The following is a 21,236-nucleotide window of genomic DNA, read 5'->3' on the forward strand; positions in this document are numbered from 1 at the left end:
ATGCAATAAACAGTAAAAATGTTTTTGTTGACACGTAACACATTTATTAAGGATAGTAAGATCTTGATTAAACAGTCTTCTACGTTGTATAATGTATAATGTGTGTGGTTTATCACCCCTCATGTATCGATACAAGAATTTTTGAGTAGGAAAATATTCTATTGCATTAGAAAAAAAAATGTTCAAAATATAAACTTAATCCCAAAATTCCCAAATAGGAATCTCGATAATGATCATTTCTTGACGGCGAAAAACTTAAAGTTTCAAAATAAAGCTTTTTTTCCAAAGTGAAGATTGAATTAAAAGCTTTACACCTTTGTTCCATAAAAATTGCAATTTGTAACAAAGAGAAAGCCACGGTACAGGTAGCACTGTTTTTCCTAAAAGACTCGATTCAAGCTCAGTGGTCTAATGAAAAAGAAGAAGAAAAGATATAAACAATTGAACATTTATTTCATATACAAATTATATACACAGGCATACACGAAGCATTTGCATAAAGTGATGTAAAATTGTCACAATTATTAAGCATACATCATTTGTAGAATTTGTCATGATTTTTTAATTATATGATTAATCACTACAATATCACGATTAATAAAAATAAAGTTAAAATGATATATCGGAATATGTAGACGTACTATCCGCTCTTTAAAGTGTTCTTTGAAATTTTTGTTATGTTTATAGTTCCTGGATTTTTATTTGGATTTATCTCTCTCTCCCTTTTCCTCTTTCACAGAAATATCGCATAATTAAATATTTAATCTAATTACACAAGTTTGTTGTGTGCAAGTGAGCTGGATGAAGTATACGTAGATTAAAATATCTTCTAACTGGTAAAGAATAAATCTTCTTCTCAGTAAAGAACAAGGAACGAAGTTTTGGATCTCGAATAGGAATACTATGCAAGTGTAACGTATGCTTGTTGTGTAGTATGTCATTTAAATCTGAACATAATAGTGCAGCTGGTTCTTTCTCCATTTTTTCGCGAATATGGCGAAAAAATGGAATTAGAACCAAGAAAAATTTATCGTTGTTTTCATTGTTTTCAGAAGATATTTGACGTACACGAGGATTATCGTATATAACTCTCGCGCTCTTATTTTTCGTTGGATAAGAGAAGATCTTTATTATATTATTACAACCTTCCACATTGCATGTCTCTGTGATAGTTTTTAAAACCATTTTATCTCGGCCAGCAACATCTGCAATACATATTAATGTGAACTTTAAGTTTGTCTGACACCTACACATAAATTACGATACTTACCAATATAACACGACATAGTTTTAGTCAGTATTGGTACATCGTTTGCCGCAGAATATAATCTAATCGAATACAACGCATCTTGGGTTCTCCATATATCCTCATCAGGAAAATAGATGAAAAAATAGGTTCGAAAAATAATTAATTTAGCATTAAAAATGAAATATTCATTAGGAACCTCGGAATACATATCCCACATATAAGGCATCTTTGAACCTGGTGTCCATACATCTGTGCATTGTTTAAATATAAAAGCAAAAATTAATATAATAAAATGTTTTTTATTAATAAAAGATAAGTTTAAGGATCAACATATTAAATTCATAAATAATAATAATGAAAAGGAATCCTATGACATAATCTCTATGAAAAATATATACTAATTTCTGCTTAAATTATATGTACGTATATAGATAAATCGTTTAATATATATTTGGCACATAATATTAACAAAATGTGCACATTGTGATAGCTGCACAATTAAAATCACCTGTATAAATATCATAAATATCAATAGTGTCCAGTGCATTTTCCTGTTCTCCCACACCGCCCACAAGATACAATTTGTCTTTCAAAAATACAGTAATCATATGGCTTCTTTCAAATGGCATACTAAAATATTTGTAAAAAATTTTAACAGATAACATTCTATGTATTCTATTACTTATCTACTTATTCTTATCATCTATCTAATTGTTAAGATATTTACTCTGTTTTAAGAATCCATTTCTTAGATATCAAAGAATAACGTCATACATTTTTGTTAAAAATTCCTGAGCCAATGCCATATTCTCCGCCACAAAGATATAAATCGTATCCTTTAAAAAAAAGATTACATAAAATAATAATTAAATAAATAAGACAATACTGTTTTACATAAGATAGAACAAGAAAGAAACAGACTGCATACTTCTGGCAGTGATTTGCATTCCTTCAAGAGAATTACCAGTCTCGGAACAACGTTCGATAATATCTGGAGGATATTCGAATGAAGTTAGCTCGAAAAAATCATTACCATCCCAGCAATGAATATATTGTTCACGGTTATTATGTTCACAAGATATAATACCGTGTAAAATTTTTGCTTCCTTATTCTCAATGATATTTAAAGGAACTGTAAAATCCTGCCAAAGACAAGAGATTTTATTATTCGTAGAATTGTAATGCATCAATGTATAACAAAATATAATAGCTTGATAAGAAAACAAAAATAGATATGTAAGTATATATATATATATATATATATATATATATATATATATATATATGGCATGCCGTTTTACTTTTTAATAGCATAAATAAAATTATACTCAATATAAAAGTTTCAAAAAATAATTGTCTTCAGAAAAATTGCGATTCTTAATAATGAATTAAAATTATATCTAGACATAATAAAAATTGACGAATTAAAATTATGTCTAGACATAATAAAAATGAATTAAAATTATGTGTACACATAATTTTAATTCAACCCATTTTTATTATGTCTAGACATAATAAAAATTGGCTGAATTAAAATTATGTGTACACATAATTTTAATTCATTTTTATTATGTCTAGACAAAATAAAAATGAATTAAAATTATGTCTAGACATAATTTTAATTCATCCAATTTTTATTATGTCTAGACATAATAAAAATGGGTTGAATTAAAATTATGTGTACACATAATTTTAATTTATTCAATTTTTATTATGTCTAGACATAATAAAAATTGGATGAATTAAAATTATCTGTACACAAAAATAAAAACAAATTTTTATTATGTCTAGACATAATTTTAATTCATCTAATTTTTATTATGTCTAGACATAATTAAAATTGAGAATTAAAATTATGTTATGACATAATTTTAATGCACCGAATGAAAATGATGTTTAAACACATATTTCTTTTAAATTTTGAATTAAAATTATGTCTAGACATAATAAAAATTGGATGAATTAAAATTATGTCTTGACATAATAAAAATTGGATGAATTAAAATTACGTCTGACATAAAAATAAATCCGCATTTTTATTATGTGTACACATAATTTTAATTCATACAATTTTTATTATCTCTACACATAAATTTAATTCAGCCAATTTTTATTATAATTCCGCATTTTTATTATGTGTACACATAATTTTAATTCATACAATTTTTATTATGTGTACACATAATTTTAATTCAGCCAATTTTTATTATGTCTAGACATAATAAAAATGGGATGAATTAAAATTATGTGTACACATAATAAAAATTGGATGAATTAAAATTATGTCTGACATAAAAATAATTCCGCATTTTTATTATGTGTACACATAATTTTAATTCATTTTTATTATGTCTTGACATAATAAAAATTGGCTGAATTAAAATTATGTGTACACATAATTTTAATTCATTTTTATTATGTCTAGACATAATAAAAATGGGATGAATTAAAATTATGTGTACACATAATAAAAATTGGATGAATTAAAATTATGTCTGACATAAAAATAATTCCGCATTTTTATTATGTGTACACATAATTTTAATTCATTTTTATTATGTCTAGACATAATAAAAATTGGCTGAATTAAAATTATGTGTACACATAATAAAAATTGTATGAATTAAAATTATGTGTACACATAATAAAAATGCGGAATTATAATAAAAATTGGCTAAATTAAAATTATGTGTAGACATAATAAAAATTGTATGAATTAAAATTATGTGTACACATAATAAAAATGCGGATTTATTTTTATGTCAGACATCATTTTAATTCATCCAATTTTTATTATGTCTAGACATAATTTTAATTCATACAATTTTTATTATGTCAAGACATAATTTTAATTCATACAATTTTTATTCTTTCTAATAAAAATTGGATGAATTAAAATTATGTGAGTATAATTAAAATTCAAAGTTTGATCATCTAAACATTTATATATTTAGATAAAATTTTTATTCGTTGAATTAAAATTATGCCTTGACATAATTTTAATTCTGAATTTTAATTATGTCTTGACATAATAATAATTGTAGGATTAAAAATTATGTCTTGCTATAATAAAAATCTGGTTTTATTTTTATACACGTTGTGCGTTGTATTTGAGCATAATTTTAATTTAGTAAATTAAATAATGTCAGGATGCGTAATACAAATTCTAAATTATTTTTATATTTGGACAGAATTTTTATTCGGTAAATTATTGTGTCGAAACATAAATTTAGTTTACCGCATTATTGACTCAACATGATAATATTTTAAAGAAATACTATTTATCTAAACCTTCTTAAGCTTTAAATAAGAAAAGTGGGTAATACGGAAATAGTCTTTTATAAAAATAAGGTGAATAAATTTTTTCCTTTACTAAGAATGGTTTTATAAAGTGATTTACTTTCATAATGTAACGCAAAAATAAAATGCTTCTAAATTTAAATAACTGATGTCATAATAAAAATTGACACGCTTAAATTGTGGAAGCATGTAAATTACAAAATTTAAAAATGCGATTTATTCTGTACATTTTAAATAATGCACGCCTTCAATGTGTTCCTACGAAATTGCATTCAATTTTTCAAAATTTTGCAAAGTGAAAGATTTAATTATGTTAAGACATAATAAAAATGCATTATAATTATGTCTACACATAATAATAATGCTACATTTCTTTATAAAACGCTGTGAAACGCCGTTTTATTTTTCAGTAGCATAAATAATATTTTACTTGATATAAACGTTTCATAAAATAATTGTCTGAGAAAAATTGCAATTCTTATTCATGAATTAAAATTATGTCTAGACATAATTTTAATTCATCCCATTTTTATTATGTCTAGACATAATAAAAATGAATTAAAATTATGTGTACACATAATTTTAATTCAGCCAATTTTTATTATGTCTAGACATAATTTTAATTCATTAATAAGAATCGCGATTTTTCTTAAGACAATTATTATTCTATCTTTTGTATTGAATGGAATATTTATTATGTTATTAAAAAGTAAAACGGCTCGCCTTATCAATTTTTATTATGTTATGACATAATTTTAATTGGATGAATTAAAATTATGTCTAGACATAATAAAAATTGGACGAATTAAAATTATGTCTAGACATAATAAAAATTAGATAAATTAAAATTATGTCTTGACATAAAAATAATACCGAATTTTTATTATGTGTAGACATAATTTTAATTCGTCCAATTTTTATTATGTCTAGACATAATTTTAATTCATTAATAAAAATCGCAATTTTTCTTAGACAATTATTTTTCGAAACTTTTATATCGAGTACAATATTATTTATGCTATTGAAAAGTAAAACGGTGTGCCATCCAATTTTCGTTAAATTTTACTTTGACGAATTAAAATTATGTCTAGACATAATTTTAATTAATTATTTTTATGCCTAGACATAATAATAATGTTTCTAAACCATTTTTCTCTTTATTGTAAATTGGAGAATTAGTTTTTATTTGTATACTAAAAATGTTTGCTATTAAAAAGTAAAACGGCATGCCATATATATATATATATATATATATGTATATACTTGGAGTTAAAAAATCATTTAATTTGAAATTTATTGGAGATATAGGCTTGTAGTTCTGTCTATTTTTAATATAGGAGAGTAATATATATTACTCTCAATGTTATTTTTAAATATATAATATATAGTCACTTTATGATGACGGTTATTCCACTCGCGTGTAACGTCAACCAAATAAGATTCTGTAGCTCTTATATTAATGTTTCCAATTAATTTTAGAATATCCTCCTTCGACAAGTCATAAATTGAATCGAGTGGCAGTTCACTGAAACGATCTAAGCAGACATCCAATGAAAGATCTCGTAGCACTTTAACATTTAATTTTTGTGCCAGTAACCAAATTTTAATCGCATATATTGGTAACATAAAGTGTTTCTCAAGCTTGTCGGTTATATCTTCTATTAATTTATCTGCTGCGAACAGAACGCTTAGATCCAACAGATTCAAAAGACGTATGAGCTCTTTTTCATCATATCTCGTCGCAGATGTAAATATTTTATAATGCTGAATCCAATAGATGAAATCCTATAAAATTATTATGACTCATTTATTTCGGTTGCACAATGAAGATTATTCATGCCGGTAAAACTCGATACAATTTCAATATACATTTGTTTATTAAAAACTTGGGTTTTATATTAAGATTTTTGATATAATAAATTCGTTACACACAAAGAAAATCAATGTTTTGTACGCTCAAAGAGTGACTTTTTTCTGTGAACACAGCCAAAAATTAGAATCTTCTCACCTGCAGCATTTGCGAGGAAATGTGAGGATAATTGATAGTGTGTTCCGTTTGGTCGTATTCTCGATAGTCCGGGGACCAGAGCGCAGCAAAATATAGACTCTTGTCCATCAGTTTTTGCTTCTGAACTTCGAATCGCTTCTCTTTAGAATCCTCTTTAAGAATCAACGTCACTGTTTCCATTGTCAAAACCGCACGTGTTATTAATTAGTTATGCATTTAAATATGCTCGCCGATGTAAACGCAGAAACAATTAACTGTAAGATTTAGAATAGCGTCGGTTAGGTTGCGGAGTCGATGTACACAAAAATAAATAAGCGAGGATTATTGAAAGTTAGACTGGGTAGGGGAAGGTCTTCGCATTTTGGACAAAGGCAGAGATAGGGAATACAAACAGAGTTGAGTCACAGAGAGAAGTAGACATAGAATTTGAGATGGAGAAAGTAATATCTCCAGACCAAGAAGATCATCCAGCAATCACGGTAAAAGAATCGACACATAATTTTAATTCTTCATCTTTCATTTAATATCTTATTCGAACATGTATATTAGAAATGCAACAAAGTTTAAGTTTGCTTAAAATATATTTTAGATTGAAGTTATAGCTAACAATAAGACGTTATAGGTCGTGAGAAGGATGTCGAGAAACCTATTTAAAAAAGGATATTATTATTCTCTTGAGAATAACACAGACTGAATCAAATATACAGAATTCCATAAGATTGCCTCTTTTGCTATGTCGTGGCACTCGCAGCTGTATGGACGCAGTGCATGCTATCATTGGTCGTATGTTTGATTGCTTGGTAATTTCACTAGCAGCTAACGAGGCCTTAAACTGGCTGATTCCAATTATAATTATGGCAACTGACAAAGAGGATCAACCGATACTTTCTGGTGAAATTCAAATAAAATACACAGTGCCAGAATTACCGGTTACAGATACAATTACAATTAAATTTCACACTCCAGACCTGAGAAATATATTATCAGCGTACGAATGTTAACGTTTAGAATTATACAAAAACATCCAGTATTGTTTGTAGCACATATTTTATACCGCTATTTACTAATTTGCAGCATTATCGAAGATCGAAATAACAGAGTTAACATACTGCCGTGTCTCTTGATTATGAATACATAAAAATGTTTTATGAAGTTTTGCACAAGCAAATGTTAATGCTAGGAGGTTTGCAGTTAGGATTATGTACGCTGCATAGGATTAATCTGTCTGGAATAACAATAACGGAGAAAAGAATGAGTTTTTACATTATCTTTATTTTTTCTCATTTTATATAAAAATCGTCTTACTTATAAGTTGATAACACATTCATATAGTCGGTAATGTCTTTTTATTTTTAGATGAAAGTAATAAACATAGGAATTATGAATAATATATTGTTCAGCGACAAGGCTCTTGATATATTTCATACAGTGCATATTGATATATAAATCTTTTCTTATTTTAATGTCTTGTGATAATAACACATGGTTTAGATACATTAACAGTATGATTGTTGCAATGACTATTAATGTTAATAAACTATACTGTATCTTCGTCAATATAAAATATATATATATATATATATATATGGGGCATTTTTTCTTAAAATAGCCACCCTTCTGCACATTTTATTTTTGAAGATAAAATGCTTTGCGAGATCTCAAAATTTCCGTCGAAAACTCAATTTTTGGATGCCGTATGACGATTTTCATTTACATTCAAAGGTGGGGCAGTATGACCAAAATATCGCTTAAACCACCCTACAAAATAGGAAAGTATGCAAATAACATCTAAAATCTTAGCAGTTTCTATCAAATTCGATGCAACTTTGAAACAAAATGGTTTATGACATTCAATTAAATAGTTTTCAGACGTTACCCCCCATTATAATCAAAATCAACCCTTCAAAATCACCCCTGAATCATCATTTCGACAAATAGACAATTATTCTAAAACAAATAGAGTACAAAAATTTAAATAGAGTTCACGGGCCGTGAAATTCTTTCAAAATATATTTCAATCAAATTCACCCCCATAAGGATCATAACCTATCAATAAAAATCATTCCCTACACATCATTTAGACAACTGGGCAATTATTCACAGGCAATTAAACATAAAACTTTTTTATTAAGTCTACAGGCCATAGAATTCTACCAGAATGTATTTTGATCAAATTCACATCCATGATGATCAAAATCAGCACTTAAAAATCATCCCCTAAAAATCATATCAACAACTTTGGAATTCTTTTTAGACAATAAGTCATGTTATATTTTTTTTTACTAAGATTCAGACATTCTGAAATTCTTACAGAATATATCCCGAATAAATTCACCTCCAAGCCAATGAAATACAACCCTAATAAATCAACCCTTAACTATTATGCTGGAAAATTTGTAATTATTCTTATACTACTTAACTACAAATTGTATTTATGGTAACTAAAGGCCATAAAATTCTATCAGAATATTTTGATCCAATTCAACCTCATGATGATCGTAACAAACCTTAAAAAATCATCCCCTAATCAACATTTCTAAAACCTGACAGATATGTATTGCCTGTGGTCACCATAAATATAATTCTAAGTCACATGGTACAAGAATATCTGTCAGGTTTTAGAAATGTTGATTAGGGGATGATTTTTGAGGGTTTGTTACGATCATCATGAGGTTGAATTGGATCAAAATATTCTGATAGAATTTTATGGCCTTCAGTTACCATAAATACAATTTGTAGTTAAGTAGTATAAGAATAATTACAAATTTTCCAGCATAATAGTTAAGGGTTGATTCATTAGGGTTGTATTTCATTGGCTTGGAGGTGAATTTATTCGGGATATATTCTGCAAGAATTTCAGAATGTCTGAATCTTAGTAAAAAAAAATAACATGACTTATTGTCTAAAAAGAATTCCAAAGTTAAGTTGATATGATTTTTAGGGGATGATTTTTAAGGGCTGATTTTGATCATCATGGGTGTGAATTTGATCAAAATACATTCTGGTAGAATTCTATGGCCTGTAGACTTAAAAAAGTTTTATGTTTAATTGCCTGTGAATAATTGCCCAGTTGTCTAAATGATGTGTAGGGAATGATTTTTATTGATTGGTTATGATCCTTATGGGGGTGAATTTGATTGAAATATATTCTGAAAGAATTTCACGGCCCGTAAACTCTATTTAAATTTTTTTACTCTATTTGTTTTAGAATAATTGTCAATTTGTCGAATTGGTGTGATTCAGGGGTGATTTTGAAGAGTTGATTTTGATTATAATGGGAAGTAACGTCTGAAAACTATTTAATTGGATGTCTTAAACCATTTTGTTTCAAAGTTGCATCGAATTTGATAGAAACTGCTAAGATTTTATATGTTATTTGTATACTTTCCTATTTTTTAAGGTGGTTTGAGCGATATTTTGGTTATACTGCCCCACCCTTGAATGTAATTGAAAATCGCCATACGGCATCCAAAAATTGAGTTTTCGACGGAAATTTTGAGATCTCGCAAAGCATTTTATCTTCAAAAATAAAATGTGCAGAGGGGTGGCTATTTTGAGAAAGAATGCCCCATGTATATATATACTTCAATTCTACGGATTCTACGTCATTATATAAAATAAACGAGTCTTTAATTTACACCTCTTCAGCACCTTCTATTTCCATCTGTAAAATTAGAAAAAAGTATATTTAGTGAAAAACCGACACATACACAAAGTTGATATTCATTATATAATTATATAGAAACTTACAGAACAATCGGTAACGATGTTGTCCTTTGTCGTATCCTGGTTTTTCTTGGCCTTTACTTTTTGCATGTGATGTTCAAAATTTATATAATTGTCTGGTTTTTCGTCAAGTGGTGAGGGTACAAATATTCCAAGTACTTCAGGTAACATATAAGGTTTTAACCACGTTACAAGTGGAGTAGATCCAAAAGTATATAGAGCTTTGTCATGATAAAATAAAAACCCATCCAAAGGATGTAGTTCATTCTTAAGATTCATTAAAGCTGAATTGAGGTCTTCCTTGCATTCGATATTTGGCAGAGTTAAAAATGGGATAGCTATTTGTATCAGTGTTACGTTGTTTTAATTCTGGTGTATCCTCAAACTTGCTCTTGATCCAGAATAGCCTGAACTCAGCCTAAGATAATATATCGTGTATGTGTGTGTAAATACAGATAAATAAATGTCCTTCTTCATTGCTTATACATTAGTGGAATTTGTATCAATTACTTTATGAATGTAGATTAATGTAACAATTTAGCAATATATATTACATCTCAATTCGTGAATAGAAATTGACTCCAAAACACCACGTCTAATATATAAAAGAGTTTTCGATCCTTTATCCATATACAATCTACAGCAGCACATTGATGTGGGTCACTATCAAGATTTCCACCTGGAAGTACTAAAGGAAAGACATCATAAAGTTTGTTTTTTCTAGAATATGATCTTGTTTCACCTTGATTAAAAATCGTTAATTACTATTTAATGGATTTAAATATATCAAATAAATATTAGCAGAGACAAATTGATACCCAGCCTGAGATCAGTCTAACTCGATTTCCTGTTGGACATGGAACCATAACCCAGTTTTCAGTGAAATCTTGCGGCAGATCTAGCATCCATTCTGACAGCATCATTCGACTAACTGTGGGCTCGTTTTTGTAAACCCTATAATACCACGAATGGTTTCCCTCTCCTATATTCTCGATTTTTGATTTAGAATACTCTTTCACTATACCACGTGCAGCATTAATTGTTTCATTCCTATGTCTGTAAGAGTCATAAAATAGCATATATTTGCGTAAAATAATAGAATAAAAAAAGGATAAAAAGGAAATTTAAAATGACATAAAAATAGATGGTGGAAGAAGCCAAATGGAAAATTAAATATAGTTTTTTACGACATGTATAAAGTAATTTACAGCAATGATGGTTAAAAGTTAAAAGCACAAATTTGAACGTTTGACTTCAATAGCTAAGAAAACAAAAATTAAATTAATATCATTGATTTTCATCTTATTATTATGAAATGTTTTTAATATCCTCGTTAAGTAACATTTTTTATTAACATTTATTAATAATTCTTTTTTAAACGTATACAGAATAATTATTTAATATTGTATATATCTCATCGCAAGTTATTAATTCTTTTGTATGGATTTCTATATTGCATATATCTATTATAGTTTCTTTATAAGATACAATTAACAGTAAAATATTTCTTTATGTGATCTGTTATACATACTTCTTCTGATGTTTCAATAATTGTTTGCGTTTTTTTTCTTGAGGTGTACTGTCCTCAGTTTCTAACTTAACATTATCTTTACTTATGCGGTTTTTGTAAAATTGCCTAAGGACAGCTTCCCTTGCATCACAATTGTTTTTGTTTTTGCTACTGTTGCCCATGTCATCGTTTGCTAATTCCGTCATTTCCACTATATTTATTAAATACCTGAAACAAAACAATAGCTTCTTGTTTTGACAGTTAATGTAAATAATGCTCTTTTTCTTACCTGTATAACAGGAGATGACCGTCCGCGACTTCTCTGCATATACATATTTACTTCGTTTACTGTTTTCTCTATCGCATTATTCACTTTATTCCGTTAAAGTTTCTCTGGAATATTTGTAAACTGCGTTGTAGTGAAATGCTGTACCAAGGATTCTAGAATATTTATCACAGTAGGTTGCGCCGGAAGTATGTACAAGCTGAAATAAATATCAGTGATATATTTGCATGATATTTGTTTTCGGGGAAAGATTAGTTTTTAACATAAATCACAATCCTTTGTGTAATTTTAATTTAAATATAAAAATTAAAAAAATGTCATAAGTCGAAGTTGTGTCCTGCTAAACTTCTATGAGGTGACGGCGAATTCTTGCAGATCGACAAACGTTGGTACGATCATGACGAAACGACGGAGCAACCCGTATCTTATCGCGATACATCGATGTCTCTTATATTGCAATATCAGGTCGATGAACGTTTGCAAAATTTGTTCTTTCTTTTTTATTTCATGTGCCTTGGCAATACCTTCCAATGTATCACATAACTGTTTAAATTCAATCTTAGTCTTTAAATCAGTGGCCATTATTCTACAGAAAAATCTTTAAATCGACTGGATTTTAACCTGGTGTGCCTTAAAAGATGGAATTTCTTTTCGTCATCTTGAAAAAACAATTATATACTTTGTTATTACCATGTTGCATACATATAATCACATGTAGCGACAGCAAAGATGCACTTAAAAACGTAAATTGCTTAAAGTGAGACTGTTTCACAATCGGAGGTGGCAGATGGGAGTTTGGATCCTCCGTCCTCCTTCGAAAGAAAAAAAATTGTACGATGAGCGAGTAAGATTAAACATAATACAAGTTGAAAAATAAACACATTCATGTTTTGTTAGAAAAAAAATTTTATATATCTTAGAAAATTTACAGCACTCTATACTTGACGCACGCACGCGCGCGCGCGTACATAAGTACATATACATATTAAATAAGCAGAAATTATATATAAAATATCGCATATTTTTGGACGACTCAAAGTATTTCAGTTTTGTATTCATATCGTGATGTCATTCTCGATACACGTTCTAGCAAGAAGATGGTTTTCGGATTGCAGATAGACGAGATGCAAATTGAAAGCTGCTTCCTTTCTCAGGTCCAAAAAATTCGCATGCTGTTTGACTAAATCTCCTGGATCTTCTTTCAGGACCAACTTGTAGAAGTGAATCGCAGACGGTATAAAACCAATTTGATGAAATGCCCGTGCCATATTGTAATATGTTTCTTGTTGACTTTCTTTACCACGTAATTGCATATATTTCTTGAAGAAGGCTAGCGCTAAAAAGATAAAGATCAGAAGGAAAATTTTTGAAAAAATATATCTTACATTATTATACGTACTGTATAATATATATCATTACGTTAATATTACGTTAAATAAATGTACGCACGGCAAGAAAGAAAGAAGAACGTATGCTAAATGTTCTCCAAATATTATTGTGAGCGAGATATATGTTATATATGTACTACATATGTGTATATGTAGTATACCACGTACCTTGAATTACAAGCTGATTCTTCTTAGCCGACATCTTTTGACATGCCATTTGTAATTGCGTCACGCCTATTAACAACGCTAACAGTGCACTAGGTGCTACTTTAAAAAGAGACATATAGCCGTTTAGAGCATACTTGTAAGTTCCAGAAACGAGACAGTTGTTTGCGTGCATGATATGCAAATATGAAAACACGTCTCTTCCAAGTAATCGCATTATAAATCTGTTATGCCTCAAATCTTCTGCTCTTTGAATGATTATATTTAACAAGTTCCACGAGTTGGACCTTTGACAGACACGTACGAATTCTCGGACGATATTGTATCCGTAGAACGAATCCTTATTATGAATGCAAGAAATCAAGCACAGAAAGATGATATGAGAGTTCCTCTTTTTAAATCTCTTTGACGTCAGAGCGGTGAAACATAATCTTTGAAGAAAACCATACTTGTTTAATTTACACGCTAGTTTACACATTTGTAGGAAAAGTAGAAATTCATTTTTCTCGCTCGGTTTCGCATTAGCGATAAACGTCGGGGCGTTATCATCTTCCAACCTTTCCCCGCAAAACAAACGAAGAAGTTGCAGGCTATCGAGCCGTTGGCGAACACCCGTTGGGCGTGCCAATGCATTTAATTCGACCTTCCTTCTTATATTAACGCAATGTCTTGAGAAGAGTAACATTCCTGAGGAAAAGTATTTCTCATATCTTCCAACTTTGAAAAGCAGTAGCGTTCTTTGATACAGAACATCAGGATCTAATGTATCGGATTCGGGATCTTGGTAGAGAACTTGTATCGCCTTATCGTAATGCTCCGACTTTTTATAAAGCTTGGCTAGAACTAATCGTGCGCCTAAATGCTGCGGCGATAACCTTCGGACGGCTTCGTAAGATTCTATGGCCTTATCTAAATTATTGCAACCAACCCAGCATTCCGCGTGCCTCAGCCAAACTGCGGCCAAGCTAAAATTCGAACTTTTAACTAACGGATCCAATAAAACCATGGCACACTGAAATTCCTTCTTGCCCATCAATGCTTCCGCTACGTCTAAAAATAATTCTCCATTAATCTCTGGATTCCCGCGCAAGCAAAATTTAGGTAACAATTTCTCAACTATCGAAATATAATTAAATTCGATGAGAATTACGAGAAATTTGGCTTTCAATTCGACATCCACATTATCCGGTACGTCGCAAGACTCTATTTCGTCACTATTTTGGTTTCTCGATGGAGCTAACGTAGCTTTTCCTTTCGCGTTACTACGTACTTCTTTCTTCTCGGACTTGGGATCGTTGGCCGTTGTCCCTTTTTCTCCCTCCTCTTTCTTCTTATATCGTATTTGAATATTTGTATACTTGACTAATATATGTAAACATCTCTCAAATTGCTTCAGCGCTATTAGCACATCAGTCATGATATTAACTTCATCTAATGTAGTGAGATGATCAGAACCTTTGGCAAATGTAGTAAAAATAGTGGTAAAAATATCCTCGACTGCTGCTAATTCATCGTTGTTATACTTTTGCACAGTACGTTCGGCAAATTCCTTTGCGTATTTTATTATAGATTCACAATCTTCGGCTTCCAATTGATGAATCAGTTTTGTATATCCTCGCAAGTACGCTTTTTTATCTCCGATTTGTTTTTGGAGACGCGCTCGCTCCTCGTATAAACTTATGTCCTTTGGACTGGCTTGAATCGCTTTAGAGTAACACATAATCGCTTGCTTCATATCGCCGCTTTTCTCTGACTTCTCAGCTAATCTTATCCACTGATCTACATTTTTCGGGCTAAGATACGCAGCGATTAAAGCAAATTGCAACGACTTCTCTTGATCATGTTCATATATCGTAGCTAACGTCCGAAACGGTCCTGGAGCGCTCGGTACTTGCCTAAAAGAATAATTGATGGAGAATGTTAATCAAGGCACTCACTCGAGCAGCTCGAGTACGTAAAAATTTTAACCAAGCGAATTACGCTACAATAACACGATAGAACCGTGAGAGAACTTACCTAATGATATCCAAGCACATTTTAGCCGCTAACTCCTTTTCTCCCTTTCCGTATCGTAAAATTGCCTCTCCCATAAATCTTTGCAAAACCAGCGGTAAATCGCGCCTTTTCCTTTTCTGACGCCCGTTATTTGCTTTGTGCGGCTTTGGTTCCATGATCTTTTGTACAGCGACGTGATCGAATCCGATCGTCCTTCTAAAAATAGAATTAAATGTAATTTTCGCGAATTAACTGTCAAAATGATTGAAAGATCAAAGGCCTTTAGCCATACCTGGACGCATCGCTTTCTATCGTCTCCAGATCTATATCCTGATCCATCCTTGACGAATATTCGCTAAATGTTAACTCGCCGTTCAAGAACTGTTTTGTTAACCGATCTTCCTCGTCGGCAGTTAGCGACGTATCCTGATCTTCCGCATCCACGATATCCTTGTTGTAATTACACGACGGAGAGAATGCACGATTTGGAACAACGTCCGTCACCTCTTTTATTTGCAATACCTCTGCCTCGACAAACTCATTTATATCCATATCCATTGAGCTGATGGCACTTTCGTCCAGTTCTTCAATTATCACCGGTGCTACGCTACTACTATTCTTACTAATAGCGAGGCTGTCATCGGCAGTCAACTTTTCACGTTCCACTTCCATCGCAGTTTTTTCAACCACGTCCACGTCCACGTCCACGCTGATGCTGATGTTTCCTTTGCTCGCATTACACTCCATAATGCGTGTAAATACGCTTCGCCGGTTTTTATGCCTATGTTATATGTAAGACATTTCTAATATTTTATAAGTAAATTTTGAAAATACCTACATTCAACTGTAACGTTATCGCGTTGACTTTGCTATCACTACATACCGTCCCGATACCATACACCTATCATAAAGATTCGCTTAGATAAAACGAATGTACATATGTACATTGCCGATATTTACCTGCCGTAAAATTTCTCTACAGGAAAAATGTGCGAAAGAAATAGAAAAAATTATACGTGATCAATCGATCAATCGCAAAATGAGAAGACCGGCCGGTCTTTTAGAAAGTTCTGCGAAATCGGTAAGCCAGGTTAGCCACAGGTCACAGTTAGCCACAAAGCATAAACCATCTTCTTCTTCTTCTTCTTCTTCTTATTTTTTATGGGCTCCTGCCGCTTTTCAGTGGACAGTACGGCCAGATTTGCCACTGTTTGTTTAACAAAGCTTGACTCACTGATTGCGTAGCAAAGTCTGAGTGGAAATTACTGGAAGTCTGAGTAGAAATTGTGATTGCATCAGCAATCTTTAAAAATTTATTCAGAAGTATTCAGAACAAAACACGTCCGAACAGGTCCACAACTCAAGCGCGACTGCTAGCTGCTATGGACCAATCAATTTTCTTATGCTTACGCATTATGCGTTGTGCAAAAGTGTGTGTCCGGGCCTTTTTCTTCTTCTTTTTCTTCCTATGGGCGCGTTTAGCAGACCAAGCGGCTGAGTAGCAGTCGAACGTGATTGGCTCTTACTTTTAGAACCAACCAATCAACGCAGAGTGTAAACCGAAAACGCTATAGTAACGTTAGAAAGAGAAAATGATCACGCCAGTGTCGGAAGACATACCGCGCGAGCTAGTGGCGCTGGCGTTCTTGTGAGAGGAGCCCGGACAAGCAGCCGTCAAAAACGCAGGTTTGTCTATTGGTCTAGCACTTGTTATCTAAATAAGCAGAAATGTGTATGTTGTGGTATATACTCTCTAATTTCTTCTGTTTACAATAAACCTTACTTTTATAAACTTTACAAATATTTGTGTTTTAATATTTAATCTTAAAATTAAAACAATTTACCCCGTGTGTTGTAACAACCAGCCCCTGGTGTGGGATAAAAAGTTACATGTCTATTTTTTCAGAATTTTTTAATTTATATAATTTTTAATGAGCGGTTAGATAAAATTATTATTAAATTTAAATCCCGATTAGTTACTGAATCTAGCAAGCCTAGATTCATTTATAAGAACAACATAATCAAAGAGTTGAGACACTTTATAGAAAAAATGTCACAACCAGCCCCGGTCTCCCCTACTAGTTTTCTGGACTTTTAGATTTATCTCTCTCTTCTTCTTTCTCTCTCACAAATAAATCGAATTATTAAATATTTAACAATGAGTTACATAAATCAAATATAATCCAAGTCTGTTGCGTGTAAGTTAGCTGGATTAAGTAGAGATTAAAAAATCTTCTGGCTTAAAGATCAAAGAACGAAACTTTCTTGGATCTCGAATAAGAATACTATGCAGATGTAACATAATTGAGTCAGGTTTCTTAGTATTTGTACATAAAATAATAATACAGATGATTTAACATATATTATATTCGCTATGCATGCAAGTACAAATATGAATTGAATGCAGTAAATAGTAAAATTTTTTTTGTTGACACGTAGATAGGTAAGGTCTTTATTAAACTGCAGTCTTCTACATTGCATAATGTGTAATGTGTGTGGTAGTTTTTAAAACTATTTTATTTCGGTCAATATCTGTAAAATAATATACTAATGTGAACATTTCTTGGATTTCTATTTAGATTTATCTCTCTTTTCCTCATGCTCTCTCACAGATATATCAAATATCATTAAATATTTAATTAATGAATTACACTGCAAATATGATTCACGTTTGTTGTGTGCAAGTGAGCTGGATGAAGTAGATTAAAAAACCTTCTACCTAGGATAACTACATAAGTGATGTAAAGCTTATACAATTATTAAGTTTATTATTTGTAATAACTCGAATAATATGACAATCAATATATAGAATATCACGATAAATAAAAATAAAGTATACATATTCATTGGAACATAAGTATTATACTCTTCGTTTCTTGTAATGTTTCTGCAACATTTACTACATTTTCTGGATTTTTATTTGACCTTTTTCTTCCTCTTTTTCTATGATAGATATATCGAATCATTGAATATTTAATCAATGAGTTATATAAATCAAATATGATCCAAGTTCATCGTTGTGTGAAAGTGAGCTGGATGAAGTAGATTAAGATTAAAAAATACTTTAATTGAGTTTTTGCTGGTAAAGCACAAGGAACGGAACTTTTTTGGATCATGAATAGAAATACTATGCAAGTGTAACGTCTTGTTGCGTATTATGTGATCTGCATATAATAATCCAGCTGGTCACTCGCCATGGAATGGCTCGCGAAAAAATGGAGTTAGAAAGAAGGATCCATTTATATTTCTCTTCTTTTCTTTACGGATTGATTTAGAAAAGGTCTTTATTATATTATTACAACCTTTCACGTTGCATGTATCTGTGACAACTTTTAAAACCATTTTATCTTGGTCAACAACATCTGCAATACATATTATATAATGTAAACTTTAAGTTACTTTCACACCTACTAAGTGGATAAATTTTAATATTTACCAATGTAACATGACACAGTTTGAAGAGCCAGTATTGGTATATTAGTTGGGATACACTGTAATTCACAAATATCTCTCAAACATATCTGTTTCCATACATCCTTATCAGGACAATAGATATAAGTAAAAGCCAATTTACATATAATTAACGTATCTTTAAGAATGAAATGTTTAAAAAAACTGGTTACTACATTAGGTAACCCCACACTTAATGATCTGTATATATCTATGTATTATTTAAATACAAAAAAAATTAATTAATAAAACATATTTTAATCCATAAAAGATAATTTCAAGAATTAATATTGAGTTATCATACGTAACGCGACACGATGACAGTGATCCGGGGCGAGCTCCCTTGATGAGCTCGATGGTCACTCTCGTAGAGAATGTAAAGTCTCTTATTGATACTCACGCACTCTGCTGATGAGATGAATGAGCGGCAATGCCGCGCACGAATCGGTGGAGAAACCACGCACGCATAGAATGTTTGCCGTTATGCCGAAATCACTCGATTTGGAGACGTGCCAAACGAGTCTTTCTTGAGATCGTTTTCTTCCGCCGGGAGGGTTCTCGAGAGACGGGAACGAAGGCGAGATCCGGAACGCGGCGCTCTCTGACTGATCCGATGATTGACGGAGTTGCGCTGTTTCTGCTACTTTTAATAATTTTCTGGACTTTTAGATTTATCTCTCTTCCTGTTTTTTTCTCATAAATAGATCGAATCATTAGATATTTAATCAATGAGTTACATAAATCAAATATGATCCAAGTTCGTTGTGTGCAAGTTAGCTAAATTAAGTAGATTAAAAAATTTTTTGGCTGAGAGAGTTCTTGGTTAAGATCAAAGAACGAAACTTTCTTGGATTTCGAATAGGAATATTATGCAAGTGTAACATGATTGAGTCAGGTTTCTCGGTATTTGTACATAATAATAGTACGGATGACTTAACATATATTCGCAATAAAGAGTAAAAAATTTTTTTGTTGACACGTAACATTTATTACGATAGGTATAAAGTCTTCTACGTTGCATAATGTGTAATGTGTGTGGTAGCTCTTAAAAATATTTTATTTCGGTCAATATCTGTAAAATATACTAATGTGAACATTTCTTGAATTTCTATTTAGATTTATCTCTCTTTTCCTCATGCTCTCTCACAGATATATCAAATCATTAAATATTTAATTAATGAGTTTCACTGCAAATCAAATATGATTCACGTTTGTTGTGTGCAAGTGAGCTGGATGAAGCAGATTAAAAAACTTTCTAGCTATATAGGATAACTAAATGTTGCAATTTTTCTGCAACATTTACTACATTTTCTGGATTCTTATTTGACCTCTTTCTTCCTCTTTTTCTCTGACAGATATATTGAATCATTGAATATTTAATCAATGAGTTATATAAATCAAATATGATCCAAGTTCATCGTCGTGTGCAAGTGAGCTGGATGGAGTAGATTAAGATTAAAAAATCCTTTAATTGAGTTTTTGCTGGTAAAGCACAAGGAACGGAACTTTTTTGGATCTTGAATAGAAATACTATGCAAGTGTAACGTCTTGTTGCGTATTATGTGATCTGCGTATAATAATCCAGCTGGTCGCTCGCCATGGAATGGCTCGCGAAAGAATGGAGTTAGAAAGAAGGATCCATCCATATTTATTTTTTTTTCTTCATGGATTGATTTAGAAAAGGTCTTTATTATATTATTACAACCTTTCACGTTGCATGTATCTGTGACAACTTTTAAAACCATTTTATCTTGGTCAACAACATCTGCAATACATATTATATATAGTAAACTTTAAGTTATACTTTCACATCTGATAAGTACATAAATTTTAATATTTACCAATGTAACATGACACAGTTTGAAGAGCCAGTATTGGTATATTAGTTGGGTCACACTGTAATTTACAAATATCTATCTCTTTCCATACATCCTTATCAGGACAATAGATATAGATAAAAGCCAATTTACATATAATTAACGTATCTTTAAAAATGAAATGTTTAGAAGAACTGGTTACTACAACAGGTACCCCCTCACATAATGATCTGTATATATACCTATGTATTATTTAAATATAAAAGAAAAAATTAATATAACAAAACATATTTTAATCAATAAAAGATAATTTTAAGGATTAATATTGAGTTATCATACGTA

General features: G+C 30.8%; 1 protein-coding gene and 2 pseudogenes across 1 annotated transcript; all 3 read right to left on the minus strand.

Moving 5' to 3' along the window:
* Window positions 1-246: 246 nt before the first annotated feature.
* Window positions 247-6,981, minus strand: LOC139818022 (uncharacterized; annotated as a pseudogene).
* A 2,009-nt stretch (window positions 6,982-8,990) lies between these two features.
* Window positions 8,991-11,999, minus strand: LOC139817822 (snurportin-1-like; annotated as a pseudogene).
* A 768-nt stretch (window positions 12,000-12,767) lies between these two features.
* LOC139817714 (general transcription factor 3C polypeptide 3-like) lies at window positions 12,768-17,052 on the minus strand. Its single transcript, XM_071785994.1, has 5 exons — window positions 16,588-17,052; window positions 15,920-16,408; window positions 15,649-15,843; window positions 13,636-15,527; window positions 12,768-13,415 (listed from the first exon to the last, which is right to left on the minus strand). Exons 2-5 carry the CDS (start codon window positions 16,372-16,374, stop codon window positions 13,135-13,137), a joined length of 2,823 nt encoding a protein of 940 aa, XP_071642095.1. The 5' UTR covers window positions 16,375-16,408; window positions 16,588-17,052; the 3' UTR covers window positions 12,768-13,134.
* Window positions 17,053-21,236: the final 4,184 nt, after the last annotated feature.

Source organism: Temnothorax longispinosus, chromosome 8 (genome assembly GCF_030848805.1).
Source record: "Temnothorax longispinosus isolate EJ_2023e chromosome 8, Tlon_JGU_v1, whole genome shotgun sequence".
NCBI classification, from domain to species: Eukaryota; Metazoa; Arthropoda; class Insecta; order Hymenoptera; family Formicidae; genus Temnothorax; species Temnothorax longispinosus.